Below are 18712 nucleotides of genomic sequence, written 5' to 3'. Positions count from 1 at the left end.
AGCCCTCTCTAAGCAGTGGACACCAAAAAACCTCCTTTGAAATAAGATCTGCTGGAGGAGGGAACCGATCACAAAGCAATCTCAGCAGAGGTTGCTCCCTAAATGAAACCATGACACGCTGTGTCCTGCAAAGATCTCAGAGGTTCCCTCCTTTGGCAGTTGCCACGGGGTTGATGGTTCTCCAAGCCAGAGAAACGAGCCCAAAGAAGAATGCTAACGCAAGCCCCATTTCTAAGACAGTTGTGTGCTATATTTATAGTATCAACAGTTTAATTGGGAAGTTTGGTGCTAATGATGTAAACACAGCTGGCACATTTTCAATTTCAACAGACACGACTCATCCCAGCCCTAACTAGTGTGCGCGTCTGCTCAACCGCGGTGTGCGGCAGCCGCGTTCAATAAAGTCTCCAATCCACGCGGAATCCCGGTCGCCGTATCAAGAGCAAAATCCGGAAGCTTAGCAGCACGCACTTGGGCAAACATGTACCAAGCACTTTTAGACATCCTCAGATCAAATACTATTTCTCTGAAAAACTGTGAAGGATGTGCAATGGATACAGCATAAAACACGAAGGTAAAGGTTAGTTCAAAGCGTGGGCAGAGTGCCTAAGAGAGCACGGACTTCCCAGTTCCCCTAAGGTCTGCTTCAGTGTAGAAGCAGGGGGTTCCTTGCCATGTCCCCCAAAATGACTTCACTCCTCATGACACCACGGTAGATGGAACTTTGCATTCTCATTGCAGGTACGAGGAAGCCCATCCGTTATATTCATCAGGTGAGATCATGAAAGCATCTTTCACACATGTTGACAAATCGTACCTCTGTTTGTCAGTGACATTAAGTAGAAACTTGAGTGGCTCCTTCTCTTGCCCAGAGGGTCGGCATCTTGATAACAAAAGCAAGGCTGTGACATCCATGAGAGTTCTTTGCAAACTGGAGATCCGGAGTCATCGAGCAACTGTCTCTGCAAACAACTTTATGATGGTGTGAGCTGTTGCAGAGATTCTGCTGTGCTGTGACCCGTGCCTCTCATCCCAAACCCAGAAATGCTTACATTTAAGATATTGAACTCATGAAAATTCCTATTTGGGAGGAACACACTGCAATCAGTTTGGTGGAAATCCTCAAATTTCTTTCATGGGATCAAAAACTTGAATGCAGGATCCCTCACATGCAGACACACCCAACAGGAAGGCAGCCAGGGCTGGACCAATAAAGCTTCCAGAAGATGTCTGGAATCATGGCCCCTAATACTATGAGACAGCCACGTGCTCGCGCCCCCCTGCTGCCTTGGAATGGCCCTGGCTTCTGTATACAGTAGCCACCTAACTCCTTGACCAATGAATGGCCCGTCTTATATGAAAAAAAGGAAAAAGAAATCTAACATGAGCCAGAAGATTAGAAGCCACACATGGGAAGAAGAGCATCCTAAAGAGAAGGAAGTAAAGGGAAGAAGAGACGGCGGGTGGGGGTGGGGGGAGGAACCAGGATTCCAATCCCAGTGAAGAGGCTGCAGCCACCGAAGTAAAAGGGGCACCGCCTGAGGAACCCTCAGAAGCAGGGATGGTTCCAGAAGGCGTCATGAACGCGGCAAGTTTTAGGCAATTTGAAAAAAAAAAAAAAAGAGGTTGTTTTTTGTGTCCTGATTTTTTATTTGTTAGTTTGTTTTGGGGTTTTATTTTTATTTTTATTTTGGTACTAGCTGAGGTTTGGGGTATTGAACCCAGGGGCACGTAACCCCTGAGCCACATCCTCAGCCCTTTTTATTTTTTAATTTTGAGACAGGGTCTCACTAAATTGCTGAGGTTGGCCTTGAACTTGTGATCCTCCTGCCTCAGCCTCCCAAGCCACTGGGATGACCCATGTGTGTCATCGTGCCTGCCTTTGGTTTTGTTTCAACTGTGAAATCTCCATGGCCAACTTTGACAAAGGAGACGAGGGGGTGGGAGCAGAACGATCTTTGTGTTTTTCTCTAATTGTCCTCATTGTGACCCCTGCCAAAGTGAGGGGACAAAGATGGACACAGTGCCTGAGACATGAAGATGTCTCGTGTCCCTAGGACTTGACAAACTCCTAGCTGGATGAAATGGGATTTCTTACAGTCACCATGACCTGAAAGAGGAAGTTATGTTAAATCCCCTGTAGCCCAGCAGAGAGCCAGCCAGCGTGTCACAGATGCCTTTCAGTGTGATTCACGCTGCTAAACGCATCCTATAACAAGATACGGCTTTGCGACCACCAGGGTTTGGCCAAGAAGAACAGATTTTTAGAGCTTAAATTGTGTTTCTTTAGAATGATGTTGTAAACCAGGAGGCCTCAGAGTTATTGCAAGGGGCCCAGGAATCCAGATGTCCCCAGTAATTTTTATAGTTGAGTCCCACAAAACAAAAAAAAACAACCCTCACATTCTTTTTAAAATGGACACAGATGCTGTATGTGATGCCCAGAATTAATTTCCGTGTTAATGAATGTAACTGCATTTTCTTAATTGATAGATCCTAAGTGTTTTTATCCTCTTGCTGAATCGACATCTTGTTATTACTTGAATGTTGACTTAAAAAAAAAAGATGCTCTGACACCAGTAGATTTTGATCAAGGTTTGATAACGGGTAGTGTGACATTTTGGCAAGTTTCTTTTCCTAGACATCTGCCCTGCCTGTATAAGAACAGAGAGGTTCAGACATTAATGTAAGCAGGATCCCCTCTCTGTGATTTCTAGCTGTGAATGTTTTGAATACCACTCTGACTTCACAATGTAGACTCAGGTAAATTTCAAGACCAGGGAGGGAAACCGCCCTAAAGGGTGGAAATGGGGGTGTGCCAATGCACAGGACACCAGGAGAGTTTCAGGATGGTCATTAAGGGGATCGAGTTCAAAGCCCGCATCAGAGTGTCACTTGATGAGGGAAGATAGGCCGAACAGCAAGACGTCTTTCTAACCTGACATTGCAAAGAGAATATAATTCCTCTGACTGTCCATCATTCAAAACCCGTCTCACTGCTTTGCACACACTTAACCTCAGACTCTAACTTTGAATGGTCTGCACTTTTCAAAGTCATCTTTGACCTGAAAGTGCCCAAGGGTATCTCTGTTCTGCAAGAGTTAGAGGGCTTAACTCAAGGTTATTACCAAATGAGAGAGATAAAAGTGCAGAAGTTGACCTTTTCCTCCGAAATGTCAGGATTCGAGCCTGGGTATCTTAAATATTAGGATGCCTGTTCTGCTTTTGTGTCAAATGCATACTTGATAAGCATCATGTGTGTTAAAGAAATAAAAGGTACAAGCTCAGCCCCAAATCACAGAGCCCTTGAGTGAGGACCCCGAGCTCCCCTTTTCATGTAGAGAACAATACCAACTCTGCTCAGAACAAGGCATTCACTGAGTGACTTCTGGCTCCTTCCGTAATGTTGGCATGCATCCACCTACTCTTAGCAGGGTCTCCAAGCAGCCCACTTTTGCTGGAAATCAAATGTTAAGGACGTAGTTCTTTTCATCGAATCCACAGGCCCTCACTACCATGGCTGAGACATTGTGGACAAAGGCACTGACCACATCTGCAAAGAGCAAACACTACCCGAGTCCTCTCATGGCTTTGTCCTTTGATGGAGAGATGTCAAACTCATCCTTTCCCAAGGTGGAGCGTTCAGATACCTTCCAGAAAAAGAATCAGTGTCAAGATGACCTGTGAGCGAGAAAAACTGTCGTTTATTTTCTCGGGGTGGGTGGTGGCTTCTGACCCGTTCTGTTTCACCAGGGTGCCTGGGCAAGGCTGTCCTTTGTCAACAACTCTGAGTCCTTGTCCCTGATGCCAAGTGCAAGAATCAAATCAAATGAATTATACCTGGGCGGGGGGAGGATTGTCATTGTTCTTGTTGTTTGTTTCTTTGTTTTAAACTAAGTTTTAAGCAGAAGGAATCATCCTACTGCAGCCGTGTCCCGAAACTTAAATGATCAGTGCCTGGGAAAGAGCGGGGAAACGCAGAAACATGTCAGGAGTCACCTTTCCGGGAAAAGCTGGCCACCTCAATAGCAAGCAGGACCATGATGATGGCCAATGTTTCTTTTAGCTATGACCTGAGCTCCCAGGCCACTGAGCTTGGGATCGTCAATGGGCTTGTGTCAACAGTGGGTGATCTAAAGTTCATTTTCCATTTGATATTCAAGTTACTTTTTAGAAAACCATTTGGCAAAATAGAAACACAGTGAGCCTAAGCAGAACAGATCTACTGCAGCCCTAGAGGGGTCCTGGGCACCGTGTTCCAGCAGACGGCCTCTAACACGCCCCCGCCCACCCCGGGGACATACGTCACCTTAGTACTGGGCGCAGACAGAACTCACGGGAGGAGGCGAGCTCTGGGGGTGCTGGAGGAGAGAGGCGGTACTTACACCAAACATTTGCCGGAGGTCTGGATCCCGGAACCGGAAGGGGATATTGGAGACATGCAGGCGCTTGGGCTGAGACTTGTTTTCTGTGTTTTCAGAAGGCTGCGTCTGGGGCTGGCCGTCCGGTGGTGCTGCGTCATCTGTCTGCTAAAGGCACAAGAGGAAAGCAGAGTCTCTTGAGTGGACCCAGATGCTCTGTCCCAGGCAAGCCTCCCCACCCCCCTCACAGTAGACAAAACGGCAGAAAAAGAACAAGAGGAGGAAGTGCTCAGATGTCCCTCCACCTGTGTTTTTTTGAGCATCCACTGGGATCTGGAATTCGGCAGAGAGAAACGCAGAGCAAAACCCTTGCCTATGTGGAGCATGATTTTTTTTGTGGGAGAAAGAGAACAAAACCCATTAACAAATGTAGAGTTGGAAAGAGGAGATGTGGAGGTAGTGGAGAAAATTAAGGAAGGGAAGGGGGAGGGGCTGGGGCAGTGCCAAAGTCGTCATTAAGGTTATCATTATTCCTTAACCAGTGTGGCTCCGAGTCTTCAGATATACCTTCCTAATCACTGAGGTGCACTGAAAAAACACTAAGAAATGCCCCAAATTTGGAAATGCCATTCAGCATTCTGTAGCTCAAGGAATCAGCTGATGATCTGTTTTTAAGGGTCAAATTCAGTTTCTTAGTTGTACAGACCGGTGCTATCTTCCACTATTGACCACATTTGCCTTTTAAATTTAAGTGAATTTAAATTTAAAAGTGCAAAATGTGTTTGCCTGCACTGGCTGCATTTGAAGTCCTCATCAGCCACATGTAGCTAGTGGTTCCCTCTTGGACAATGGAGATATAGACAGAGGACTTGATCTCCGTAGAAAGTTCTGCCAGGCTACACTGGCACAGATGACCTAAGGTTACGAGTGTAATGCATTACCCCCCCCCCCACCACCACCTGCCCTTGCCTGCAAAAAGTTAAGCCTGGATAACATGAGGGTACACTAAAATCCTTGCAAAGGCTGGAACTGGGAAGAAGACACAGTTATGGGGTATTACTGAGCTGGTATCCTTTCAGATAGACTTCATTTTTAGGTACTTTCTCTGCAATTCGCTTATGCTGCCTAGAGGGGGCAGTCGGTGCCACCGACATCAGATAACCCACTTCTTTGAAGTGGGAGATGGAGAGTCTAAGCCAAAGCCCATCGAATTTATGAGCAAGGAATCATCCTCACCTATTTATAAGCCATTTAGAAGCATATAACCGAGACAAAACCATCAATGCAGGCAGCCAGGTGTAAAATAATGGAGACTTAGCAAAGGAGACAATCTTACAGAGTGAAATGTAAAAGAAACATCCAAATCACACGGGCTTCATTAGCGACGTTCTCATCAGCCCTGGTATTTAGTGGACGATTTCATTTGCGTTCTCTTTCCAAACGCACCCCGAACTGCATCTTAAAGTCAAGACCTCCTGCGGGCTGAAAAAACCCTTCTTCTGAGCGGCACTGGTATCGACCGTCCGCCCAGGTGACTTCTTCGACGTGCAAGGCAACACCAGGATGAGAACAATGAGGAAGTCGTTCTGCCTGTGCCGTGACAGGGACAGGAAGAAGGATGGCCTGAGTCTCTTAACCAGAGCATGACAGGTAATGAGCCTGCGCCCCTCGCACGGCTTTGTGGAGACCGAACGCCGGCATCTGTGCCAGCTCGGGGTTGCTCTTGGCCATGGCATACGATGATGCGTGCAGAGTGCTCCGCTGTATGGAGTGACGATGATTTCAGGAACGTCAAGAGAGGAGGAGAGCTCCCGTGGGAAACACAGGGGAAAGCTTCTCATTCGCTCACTCGACACACCTTTAATGAGCAACTGCTATGGGCTGACCACATAAGTCAGTTCTCCGTCCCATGAAGTTCCCAGGTGAGTGCAAGAGAAAGGCAGAAAAAGACAATTATCAACACAGGTGGCTCCGTGCTGGGGTGAGAGCGAATCGCACAGGGCTGGGTGACCTTAGGGCAGGGACATAGCCCAGCCAGAGATCCAAAGGCACAGCGATGCTGGAGGTTCAGTTTGAAGTGGGAGATGACTAAGGCCTAAGGGGACTGAAGCCGGCCAAGAGAGCAAGAAGCCTGCAACACACAGGGATGTGAAATGATGCTTAGGGTGCAGAGGCCCAGGAGGACCTTAATGTCGCTAGTTAGAGGGGGCACACGTGAAGGACAGGAAGTCGAGGAGGCAGGGGCTTGGCTCTCTAGAGACCCTGTGCACAGAGCAAGCGTCTGAATTTCCCAGCAGCTTGATGACCCTAGCAGGAGTGACCAGCAGTGACACGAGGAGTAAATGTCCTGTTTAGCGGCTGCCTACACAGGGACCGACTGGCCGAGGGCGTGAGCACCCTGACCACTGCAGGTGCTCATCAGAGCAGCAGGCAGCTCCGAGACCGGGACAGAGCAGGAGCGAGACCCTCGCTGGAGTTCTGAGGCTTTCTCCCACACTCACGGCACAGAGGTGACCTTGAGTCGTGACACCATCAATTTCCAGGGGCTTGAGGGGCTTCAGCCCCCTAGCACAGGACTCTAAGTGGGCAAAAGCAGCCGTGGAGACCCCCGAACATCCAGGCCAACTTTTCCAGCCCCAGAGAAGCTGACATTTGAAGGCAAAACCAAAACGAGCTCCTTCCCATCACGAGGAGGGGACTTAGATTTGGATTCGTGCACAACTGCTGGATGTTTCAGTTTAATGAACCTAATTAGGAATTACAGAGATTATGATTAAACATATTAAATGATTAATAGCATTATGCCGCTCATGTGAAAATTAAAATTAATCATCTCTAGTCAAACAGGACTTCGGAGAAATCTTTGCGTTGTTTCCTTTGATAAAAACACACAACGCTCAATTAATCATTTTGTAGTGTATGCATTTGTACAAATACCCACATATTGCGACATAGGAATACCTGTGTTTAAAGTAATTCCTCCTGTGTTGCGGAGTGATATTGGCCATATCATACTGTTATATCGTGCACATACACAGATACAGCTCAACCAATCCTGTCATTATGTACAACTTCAGTGCACCAATAAAAAAGGTGGAAAAAATGATTCTTAGTGAAAATATGTAAAATTAAAAATTAAACTATCTCAGACCTTTGAGGGTGCATGAAAAGGGAAGAAGAGGAGTCAGGGGTCCAAAGGATGAGAAAGAACAGAAAAAGAAATCTCTTTCAAACTGAGCTGCCTGGGTGTGCAACATGCTGTTTGACCAGGCACCAGGTAACCAGGTCACACACGCTGGGGGAGCCTGTCCCCATAATCTGCTGACCTCAGGCAGGTCACATCAGCTCTGTTTATTCACAGTGGAACAAACCCCACAGCCTCGGGGTGAGGGACACATGCAGCAGCAGGTTTGGGAGGCAGCTGTCACCTGCCTGGAGCCCTCTGGGTTTGGACTGAGCGAGTGGGCCTCACTGACCCTCGAGAGGAAGGCCAACTCCTCCTCCCCCCACTTTCCTGAGAGCTTTCAGGGGAAATGAGCTGAGGACAAGCCTGTGTTCTGGGTCTCTGCTACGGTTGGGATCTGGACGTCCTCTACAGGCCCATGGGCCGCAGGTTTGGTCACTAGCTTGTGGCACATGTGGGAGGTGTTGCCTCACGGGAAGAAGTGAGGTCGCTGTGGGCATGTCCTTGAATGGGATATTGGGACACAGGTCCTTCCTCTCTCTGCATCTCAAATGCCACGAGGTGAACAGGCCTCTGCCACCACACCCTCCTGCTGTAGTGTGCTACGCTGCCATGCGCCCAGAGCAACAGGGCCAAGGGACTTGGACTGAGACTCTGAAGCCAGGAACCAAAATAAACCTTTCCTCTTTATAAGTTGAATATCTCAGGTGTTCTGTCACAGTGACACAGAGCTGACTAACATGGAATGCAAGGTGAGTTTCTTTTATGACCACTTCAGTGGCTTAAAGCAACAGAATTTTCTTCTGTCACATTGAAGTGGCCAGAAATCTGAAGTCAGAGGGCCAGGAGGGTCCCACTCCTTCCTGAGGCTCCACAGGAGTGCTCCCTCACCTCTTCTGGCTTCTGAAGTCCTCGGGCATTCCTTGCTCTGGGCTCCATATCCCTCCTGTCCACTTCTACCCACATGTGGCCATCTTCCCTGTGTCTCTCACTCTGCTTCTGTTTTCTCTTCTTATAAGGACACCGGCCACTGGTTGTAGAGCCTCTCCTAAATCCAGGATGACATCTGCAAAGACTTCTTCTCCCAAATAAGGTCACGTGTATTCACAGCTCACAGAGGTCAGAACGTGGACGTGTTTCTTAAAGGCCACCATTCAATTCACTACAGTCCCCTATCAAACAAAAACGCCACTGTGTACTTGGCACCAGGGACGGTGTTTTTACCACCTCTAGGAGCACAAGGTCCTGGAAAAGGTCAACTTCAAACCAGGTCCAAAAGGAGGGAGACTGCCCCATCCAGGGGTGGCCCCGGCTCCCCTGTGTCAACAGAGGACACTTTAACGAGACCCTGAGCAGAGGGGGCACTTGGCCCTGGACTCAATGGCAGCGCTCAGCGGGGTGGCAAAGCCCTCCATTGGCCTCGGGATGGGCCGTCCACACTCCAGGCCCTACTCTGTAGGTTCATTAAGCAGTTAGTATGTACCTGTCCTGGGATAATGACCTCAGGATCTCTGTGACTGGTTAGGTCCCATGCATACAGATGTGGCATTATCAAATCATGGTGATTATTAGCAGCACGCTTAACCCCCGGCTTCTGTTCTATGCTTCTCAGGCCCGTGAATGTGTCCAAGTCTGAGATACATGGACGCCTCCATGACCCCAAGTGGACGGGAGGTCCTTTAGCCCCAAGAGGCGGCCTCACGGGCAGAACTTGGCAGAGACCCTGGAATAAGCCCCTCAGGACCACAAGGGCCGCCCTGGCGTTGGCCCCGGGTGAGGGCCCTAATAGGAGGCGGGTGTTTGCCGCAGAGTTTTCCTTAATAAACAAACTCCCCAGGTATCAGCGCAGGTTATAAATGTTAAGAAAACACCACTGGTACTTTCATCTCCTGAAGATCACTTAGTGCTTCCACAAAGACCTTAATAAAGACCCGCGGGGCTCCCTCTGCTATAATCGCTCCTAATTCAATGAATAGCTCTGAGCAACCCACAGCTAATCCTAGTGAAATTGGATTTTGATATCGACCAATCCAGGGATGACTGTGGAGAGAATACGCATAGTGGCGTAGGAATATGTGCCTTTTGGATTCTGCTCCTCCCCCCGAGTCCTCCCTCTGAGCTAAGCAGACCCTAGGGAGTCCTGCTGGGTGTCATCTCTGCTGAGGACCCCGTCAGGGGGTAGAAGCACAGGTAAGGGATATTTATGGCGGGGCGTCCAGCCTAAACCCCGTCCCATGGCTTACTGCTACCCCCTGAGCCTCTAGACCTCTCAGCTGCAAGCCCAGGGCTGGTTGCCTCTGGTCCCCGGGGGCTGGAGGCAACTCATCCTGGGGTTGGATGAGGAAAACGTGGGAGGTGCAGACCCAGAAGTATACAGTGAAGTTGTCACAAAGTCAGAATGCAGGGAGGTCCGAGAGGTCTTGAAGCCCTGAGCTGAGGGGAGGGAGGGTCCACCTTAGAAAGAAGATGTGAACTGTGTGAATTAAAAATATCGTGTATTCATAACCTGGGACTAGTCAGAGCTCAAGGATGCTGGGTGACAGGCATGGGAGGGTGGCTCTGGCCCACAGAGTGTCAGTGATAGATGTAACTTCAGAGTTCCTAGAAGCCATATTTTTAAAAGTAAAAAAAAAATCCGAAATCAATCTTTATATATTTAGTGTCTACATACATGTGTATATGTACTGGTGTATATAAATATATACATATATTCACACACCTATATAAATACACACATCTATATGCAGATACATATATAGATAGATGCATAGATATAGCTATAAGTGTGCATATGTATATAATCTTCATATACATATATGTGTACATATGTATTTATATATAATTATATAAAAATCATATGTAACTATGTATGTAAAATTTTATATATGTATACATATCACATATATAATCAATTTATTTCAGTACTGGGAATTAAACTAATTCAACTGGGAATAGAACCAATTATATATATTATACATGTATGTATAATAGTAACCAGTTATATAATATATAATACAATATAATACATAATCTTGTATATGCATAGTATATTGCACATACAATGATATATTGCATATGAAACATATATCATATATTACATATATTATATAGACATCATATTGTATTATACATATATGTGTATATGTGTAAATATACCTATATATTATATATATATACATATACTTACACATATATTGTATTATACATAGTATATAGAATATGGTATAATATGGTACATGCTCTACCCTGAGCTACATCCCCAAACTTTTTAATTTTGAGGCAGGGTCTCACTGATTTGTCAGGGTGGTCCTTGAACATGTGAGTCTCCTGTCTCAGCCTCCCACATTGCTGGGGTTACAGGAATGCACCCCAATATCTGGCAGGAATATTTTTTAACCCAACTATCAAAACCATTTTTCAGTGCGTCCCCAACGTAGGACGTCTGGCCCCGTCTCGCTGTGCGCTAGCGGTCTGACGCCTGGCGTCTGCTCCACTCACGGCTCCTGATCTCAGTGTGCACTCTGAGTTTTCATCCTTGATCTAAGGCTTCCAAACCTGACCCTGGAACACCCCAGCTTTCCCAGGCATCCTTCAGAGCTCCTAGGAGCTGAGTCAGGGATCCGAACTTGCGTTTAAGGTGGAGTCGGACCAAGTCAGACTCCAGGTGAGCACATGCCAGTGCTCCACGGGTGACAGACACGAGGGCCCCTGGTCCTCCCCCTGGAACCCGGGGAACCGCACATGACAAAAGAACGTGGAGGATGCCGGCAGAATCCGAGTTGCTAAAAACCTGAGCATGAAACAGGGATTGGGGGACTACCCATGTAGCCCAGCAGAATCCCCGGGTCCTTCTCAGGGTCCCCTGAAGGGGAAGAGAAGAAGACAGGCAGTGGTTATGGTGCAGGCCCCACCCCCTCCTCTGCTGATGGAAGAGGGGTCCCGAGCCAAAGGACAAGGGCCTCAGAAAAGGCACGGGAACAGATCCTGTCCATGAGTCCAGGGAAAGCAATGCCATTGCGCCCGCTGAAACCCCCCTGTGAGCTGCTGACACCCAAGTCCGGCTCCAGACACCCAGAAGGAAACGTAACGCGCTGGTGCTGCTTGAGGCCCTGGCTTTGAGGTGATCTGTTCCCGCAGCAACAGAAAACCAGTGTGCTCCTCGTAACGAACACAGGATAGAATTTTTCCATCATTCTAGAAAGTTCCACGGGATGGCACTGGTTTAAGAGCCACGGAGAATGGGGGGCAGGTGCAAGCGTGGAGGATGGGGCTTCAAGGGAGGACCAAGGGAGGATATATGGCAAGAACAACATGGAGGAGGAAAGGGATTCTGGCTCATGGTTTGGAGGTCTCAGTCCAGAGACGGAGGTCCACACTCTGGGCCCAAGGAGAAGCAGAACATCATGGCGGATGGTACGTAGAGGGAAGCAGCTCAGGACAGGGCAACAGGCAGAGAGAGTGTTCTGCTCACCAGGGGCAAATACGAGTCCCAAAGGCACGCTCCTGTGACCCGCCTCCTCCAGCCACACCCCACCCACCTTCAGTTAATCCCTCTCTCTGGATTAATCCACTGAATGGGTCATGGTTCTCATCACCCCAAAATGTCCCCTCTGAACCTCTCTCATTATCTCACACATAAGCCATAGGGGGACACCTCACCTCTGACCTATAACAGTCACTGAGGAGCCAAGTGAGGACCAGCTAAAGGGTCTCAGAGGACTGAAGAGAACACTGCGTGAAGCCCACTGAGAGCTGTGTGTCTCTTCAGGGGGTTTTTGTGCCTTGTCCCACTGAATCACCAGGCTGACGGGAACGCGGAAGCTCAGAGAGGTCATGTGCCCTATCCAAAGGCACACAGCCAGGAGACAGCATGAAGAACTTAGCAAGTGGGACACTCCCCACCCCTCCACGACCTCTGGAGGTGCAGGTGAAGATGCTCTGGAGGCTCAGGCTGGAAGGACAAAGGCCAGGCACACCTCCGGGGTGGAGCTTGCTGCGGTTCTAAGCCCTGTGCTGCAAGCCTGGGCTGAACCAGAGGGCTGAGCCCTGAGCACAAGTCGCCAGCTCAGCCAGCCAAGGGAGAGGCAGACAGCCAGGCTGCCCGCACACCCCGCCAGGCTCCTGAGCCCGTGCAGCCCTCCCCAATCACATTAGCCCTCTGTCCTCACAGGAAACGCACACTCCAAAGATACCCATCCTATCGAGTGCTTGGTGTCTATTTACTTTTTTGCAGTACTAGGGAGTGAATCCAGAAGCGCTCCAGCTCTGAGCCACATCCCCAGACTTTTTTTGTTGTTTGATTTTGAGACAGGATCTGGCTAAGTTGCCCAGGCTGGCCTTGAACTTGAAAGCTTCCTTCCTGCCTCATCCTCTGGAGTCACTGGGATTAGAGGCCCGTGCCACCATGCTTGGCTTGAATGCATTTTTGAATCCCTTTACCTGGCACGCTGGCACTCAGGGGGTCATTACTGGATCATGCCCAGGATGCCTGATAGTCAGGTTGTCTCTTCCCTCCCTGCAAGCACCCCCAATTCAGGGTAGAAACCCAGTGGCCACGACAGGGTTCTGATGCAGCCTGACCTCCCCACCGCCGGCCTGTTGAATATGCAGCATCCTCTGTCTCCCACGGGCTCCCTCCCCTCCACTCACAAAACCCTTCACATTGATAAATAAAAAGTGTACTTTTGAATAGCCAGCTGCTTCTCCCTCCTCCACCAATCAAGTTACTTCTCAGAGAGAGAAGCTCGTGAGTGTCTCCGAGGCATGATTTGATTAAGTTGACAATATTATTTGAGCAATGGTTGAGTACCCACTGCGATGTACTTTGGACCAAATTGATTTGTGTAACGAACACTCGCTCTGTCTCTTCTCGCAGCCCGAATAGTGGTCTTGATTTAGCCAGTAATGCCGGGCGCCGAGTGAATTTACAGAGTCCACGCTCCCTCTCTCTCAATCTGCGGAGAGGAGCGAGGACAGGGCATGGGCAAGCATAATTCAATACATTGTACTATAAGCTCGGAAAATAATATCACAGAGCTCTGCAATATACCTATTTGATTTGATTTGTAAACCTGATAAAAAAGCAATCGAGAAAAGTTCTGGGAGAAAATATATATGTTCTAAGCAAAACTGTAACCATATTGAATGTGTACAAAGAACCTAAGAACAGGAACTAGAAAATTATGCATACCAAATCAACGGCTCACCCCGCACTAGACAATAGTGCACTCTCTTCATTTAAAAAGAAGCAAGATTGTGAAAAGTTGTTTTCTGTTAAAAAAAAAAATAATGACGGTAAGCCTGGGGAAACATGAATTAAGACCCACGACTCAGGCTTTCTCACAATCCTACTTCAAAATGGGGCTTGTGCAGTCTCCACTTTCTGCCTTTTCATTTTAGCTCTGTAGGCAAACAAATAAGTTAATCTCAGGGCTTTGGTTGTAGCTAATGCCTCATTCCCAGCTCAGCAGGGCTGATTCCACAGCCAGGTGACACAGATTTAAGAAACACATCACATTTCCCTTAACCGGAATAAATGCCATGCTCTGCTCAAATGATGGAATTCCTCAGGACGAAGGGCTGGAGGGCTGCAAAGGGCTAAGGCCAAGTTCCTCTGCCATTTTTCATTCTTTGCAAACACAGGATGAGCAGGAAAGGGGCCAGGTGTTGAGCACATCAGTAGAGGCAATGGGCTGTCAAGGTGACAGTATCAGTCTTCGTCAGCTGCTATAACAAAATACCATAGACAATTTGCTTAAACAGCACACGCTTATTCCTCACACTTTGGGAGGCGGAAAGTCCAACCAAGAAGGTTTTCATCCTGGCCTGCCGGTCTTCTTGCTGTGTCTTCATAGGTTGGACAGAGAACAACTCCCTCTTCTTATAAGGATACTAATTCATTCTCAAGGGGCTCCACTCTCGTGACTTCATGTGAACTTGGTGACCTCCAAACGTTCCCATCTCCAAACACCATCATAGTGGGGGCCAGGCTTCCACACCTAGATTGGAAGGGACAGTGGTGCCATGGAAGCAGGACCCACAATCCCCTGGGAGCAAAGATGCACATTTGTCCTGAAGACAGACAAGGGTGCCACTCAGCTGGAATTTAGCTCCTAATTGATTCCATCAGGCAAAATACTTTTATGGAGCACTGACTAGATAGATATCAGGCCTGCCTCTGACCACGGACCTGTAGGGGGCAGAGGGTGTTTCTTCCAACCTTTTGGTACTTGGCAAAATCTTTGTGACCCACCTCTGGGCCCTTCCTCATCCTCCCCTTGGCCCTGGCTTCTCTGGGGACCAAGGAGGCAGAATTTCTGCAGCTTCCTCTCTCCTGTGCTGGGGCTCTGGTGCCCCTGGGGGCCTGAGTGGATGTGGGGGAGCCAGCATGCTTGGGTCACTCTGGGTGGTGATCAGCCACTCCATCACCCCACTGCCAACCAGGGTCCCATGTCATCAAGACTGCTGCCAGTGGTGGGTGCTTCCAGTTTTTCTTTTGGGTGAGGGTCCCCTCCTCTGGCATAGGGACTCCTGGCCTTTCTTCCAATCCCAGGTTCTTTCAAAAGCTGGAGGGACCTCAGGGAGCCGGTGGCAGGTGCCGTCATGTACGCTCCAAGACAGTTCTTTCCCATCCTGCTGCTTCTGATGATGTGGCCACACCTTGCCTTTGTAAGTCCCCATAGGAGTGGCACACGGTCTTCTGCTTGGGTGCATCCTGAAGATGGCCTTCTGGTCCTCCAGATCGGCAGTGTCCAGCTAAAAGCGGCGCAGCCTCCCCTGCTGCCCACAGCGCCACCCTCTGCAGGAGTTGCTCTCGGCAGCCCGCTGTCCTCTCCTGGAACCTCCCAGGTGTCTTTACTCCCCTGACCCCCTGGGTAACCAAGGCCAATTCAAACATCAATTTAAAAAGAAAAATTGTTGATACTTCATACTGAATTCTCAATTCCGCCTAGCTCAAAGACTTTTTTGTCCTCTAATGTATTATGCAAGATTTAGATTAACCAAATGGCAATCCTATACGTTATGTTAATTTTCCAGGCCCAAGAAAACCGCTGAAAGCACAATTCGCTTGCAGAAAAGGGGCGATGAATTTCAGATAGGACTGATCTCCACGAAGGGCCCTGGATTTCCTGACTAATGACTCCTTTCTTTGTATAAATGCTTTAGTCAGAGAGAAAAGTGCTCTGAGGGTTTTGTTCTAGAACTGCCAGGGTTTCTCCACAGTACCCTGAGACGTGTGGATATCATTCTTTGCGAACACTGATATATTTATCCACATAAATCTGGCAGTCAAAGAATCCTGTCACACAAAGCACAGAATTTCTCCAAATTGACACGGTTCAGGTTACCCCTGAGTTCCCGCTCCTATTTGTCAGTAGGTTTATTTCTATGGCTCTGGCAGACAGGGGTGGGGGTGAATCGGGGAATGGAAATGTTACAGGATCTCCTCCGACAAGAGAAGCGCCTGCCTCTGCTTTCTAGCCAGTTCCATAGCTGGACAGGGACCGCAAGCCTTTCCTAAAAGGGCCTGTTTTCATCGGCTTTTCCACCGCTGTGACCAAAGACTTGACAAGAACAATTTTAAAGGAGGAAAAGTTGATTTGGGGGCACCCAGTTTTGCAGGTCTCAGTCCACAGATGGCCAACTCCACTGCTCTGAGCCTGAGGTGAGGCAGAGCATCTGGCGGAAGAGTGGGATGGAGGGAATGAGCAGGAAAGGGGCCAGGTATTGAGCACATCAGTAAAGGCACTGGGCTGTCTCTTGACAGTATCGGTCTTTGTTGGCTGCTATAACTAAATACCATAGAGAGGGAAACTCCACTTGCCAGATACAAAATACAACCCCCAAAGTCACGCCTTCAGTGTGCCCACCTCCCTCACCCACACACCACCCACCTTCAGTTACCATCCAGCTAATCCCTATCAGAATATCAACCCACTGATTGAGTCAAAGCTCTTGCAATCCAGTCATTTCTGCTCTAAGCCTTCTTGCATTGTCTCACCCATAAGCTTTTCTGGAACACCTCCCATCTATGCCATAGCCACAGAGTGAATGGTTTGGCTGTGTGGGCCACGCTGCTTCTCTTGCATGTGAACACAGCCAGAGATGACGGGTAATCAAATAAATCCCGATTGCCACTGTGTTCCAATAAAACTTTATTCATACAAACGAACAGGGGGCCACATCTGGCCTGTGGGCATGTTTCCCATGTTCATTCTTAGAGGACAACTACTCCAGGTCTACACTCTTCCACTTGGCTACCATGCAAAGCGCTCGCCTGAAGGACCTTCAGTGGATGTGAGGGATAAGGATGAAGAAGATGCACCCTGAGCCCCTAGGGAGCCCCCAGTTCTGTGGGTGAGGAAGATGATGAGCCTCACAGTTAAGAAGACTAGATGGTGAGTTCCTGACTCAAGGACCCTTGGATACATAATTCAGCCAGAGGAGAACATGGAGAACTTCATGGAGAAAGTCTGACTCATTTACATATCCAGCTGCCATGCATCAGCACAGCCCACAAACCTGCCCTTTGGTGTTCTAAAAGTCCAACTCCTAACAGGAAGGGGGAGAAACACCCGCTAGCCCTGGGGCCATCTGATGTCTAGGTATGTGGTCCACAGCTCTCCTGAGAAGTCAGTGAGGGTGAAGAGATAAGGTTTGGTTGATAAACTTGAAGCTCTGTGACCTTGGCCAAGTCACCTGCCCTCTCTGAGTCTCCATTTCTTTATTTCTCAAAAAAGAAATGACAACACCTGCCCCCTCTTGAGTCCAAGAGAAGCAAATGAGACTCTGCTCTGGAAAATACCTTGGTAAAGTGTCGTGGACCAGCAGTCAACAATTTCTATTTTTCTGGAATAGTCTACATAAAAAACAAGACTTGGTCATGCAGTAGAATGACGATATGAAAGGCAAGGTGACCACTGTGAGATTCATTATCAGTGGGGTCCTTAGCTCAAGTCACTCATGTCTGAAAGGCTCAGAGACAGGGGCAACCAGGGGGCATCCTTGGTAGTGGGATCTTGGTCACCTTCATCAAGATGCAGGTTTTGAGATCTGAGAGGTGGACAGGTTGCCTAGGGTCAGAGATTTACAAGGCATCCCTGCCTGTCTCCAGGTGTGACTCTGCCTGGGTCCCCTGGGGAAGCCTGTTGAAATGCAGACTGTTGGGCCCCACCCCAGAGTGGTCCATTCCTCGCATGGACCCAGGAGGAACCTTCGGACAGCCCCCTGGGTGGCCGGTGGGCAGCAGTGTGCCTTGCTGTGCCTGAGACCACCAGCTTTGAGCCCCTGGTTCCTAGCTCTTTGACCTTATGTCACCCTCTATGCCTCACAGCCCCCAGCTGTAAGATGGGGACGTGGGGAACTGTGAATTCATTCATTTCAAGAATATCACTTTCCTGCCCTCAATGTGACTGACTAAGAGGCAAAGGACGGGGAAATGCAAGGCCAGAAGAACTGACCATGGCTTGTGGCTTGGCGTGAGCAGGCTCTGGGCAGCATTGTCCTAGAGATCCACTCTTTATTTTTTGGTGCTGGGGATTGAAACCAGAGGTCCTCTGTCACTGAGCTACATTCCCAGCCCTTTTATTTATTTATTTTTTTTTGAGACAGGGCCTCACTAATTTGCTGAGGCTAGCCTTCTGGCCTTGAATTTGTGATCTTCCTGCTTCGGCCTCCCGATTTGCTGGGATTACATGCACACGCCAGAGAACCAATCTTTAACTACTCTCCATGCCCACCTGTGAGCGCCAAACTGCTGTTTCCAGAACAGCCCCCAGGCCTTGCTCTGAGCAGCCCTCTGTTTTGGGAGCTGGCTTTCTGTCTGCACACCATCCTCTCCCAAGAAGATTCGAGTCTTCCAGGTGGATGGGCGGGTGGTGGCTCCAGTGGTTTCTCCGATGGACGTCAAGCAGGGCCTCTTCCCAGGCCCTGGGCACACCCGCGTTTCCACGAGAGCACTGTCCTGTATGCCACAGCAGGGTCACAAAGCTGAACTCCACGCAGAGGTGCACATGGCCGCTCTGATCCCCCAATGCTCTGGGTCCTTCACATTGACCTTGGGATTGCAAGCTGCCCTCCCCATGTGGTCCTGCGGGCAGCCTTCCTAATTCTGTCCCCTTAGCCCAGACCTCTCAGGAAGGGCCTCTTTCAGCAGGAGCAAGCGCTC

General features: G+C 48.8%; 1 protein-coding gene across 37 annotated transcripts in view; it reads right to left on the bottom strand.

Annotated features, from left to right (window-relative positions):
• The window catches only part of Rbfox1 (RNA binding fox-1 homolog 1), a 1611415-nt gene that overhangs the window by 109261 nt on the left and 1483442 nt on the right, over window positions 1–18712 (bottom strand). For 34 of the 37 annotated variants that reach the window (XM_058579675.1, XM_058579672.1, XM_058579677.1 and 31 more), the window contains one exon: window positions 4386–4529. In XM_058579675.1, coding sequence (XP_058435658.1) covers window positions 4386–4529 — 144 coding nt within the window. The remainder of the gene's footprint in view (window positions 1–4385; window positions 4530–18712) is intronic. The other 3 variants (XM_058579641.1, XM_058579694.1, XM_058579657.1) reach the window with 1 other exon arrangement.

Source organism: Marmota monax, unplaced genomic scaffold (assembly GCF_021218885.2).
Source record: "Marmota monax isolate L192 unplaced genomic scaffold, Marmota_monax_Labrador192_F-V1.1 WCK01_AAM20220418_F8-fsc00035, whole genome shotgun sequence".
NCBI classification, from domain to species: Eukaryota; Metazoa; Chordata; class Mammalia; order Rodentia; family Sciuridae; genus Marmota; species Marmota monax.
The sequence above is the reverse complement of the archived record's forward strand: the minus strand, read 5'-3'. Positions and strand labels throughout refer to the sequence as shown.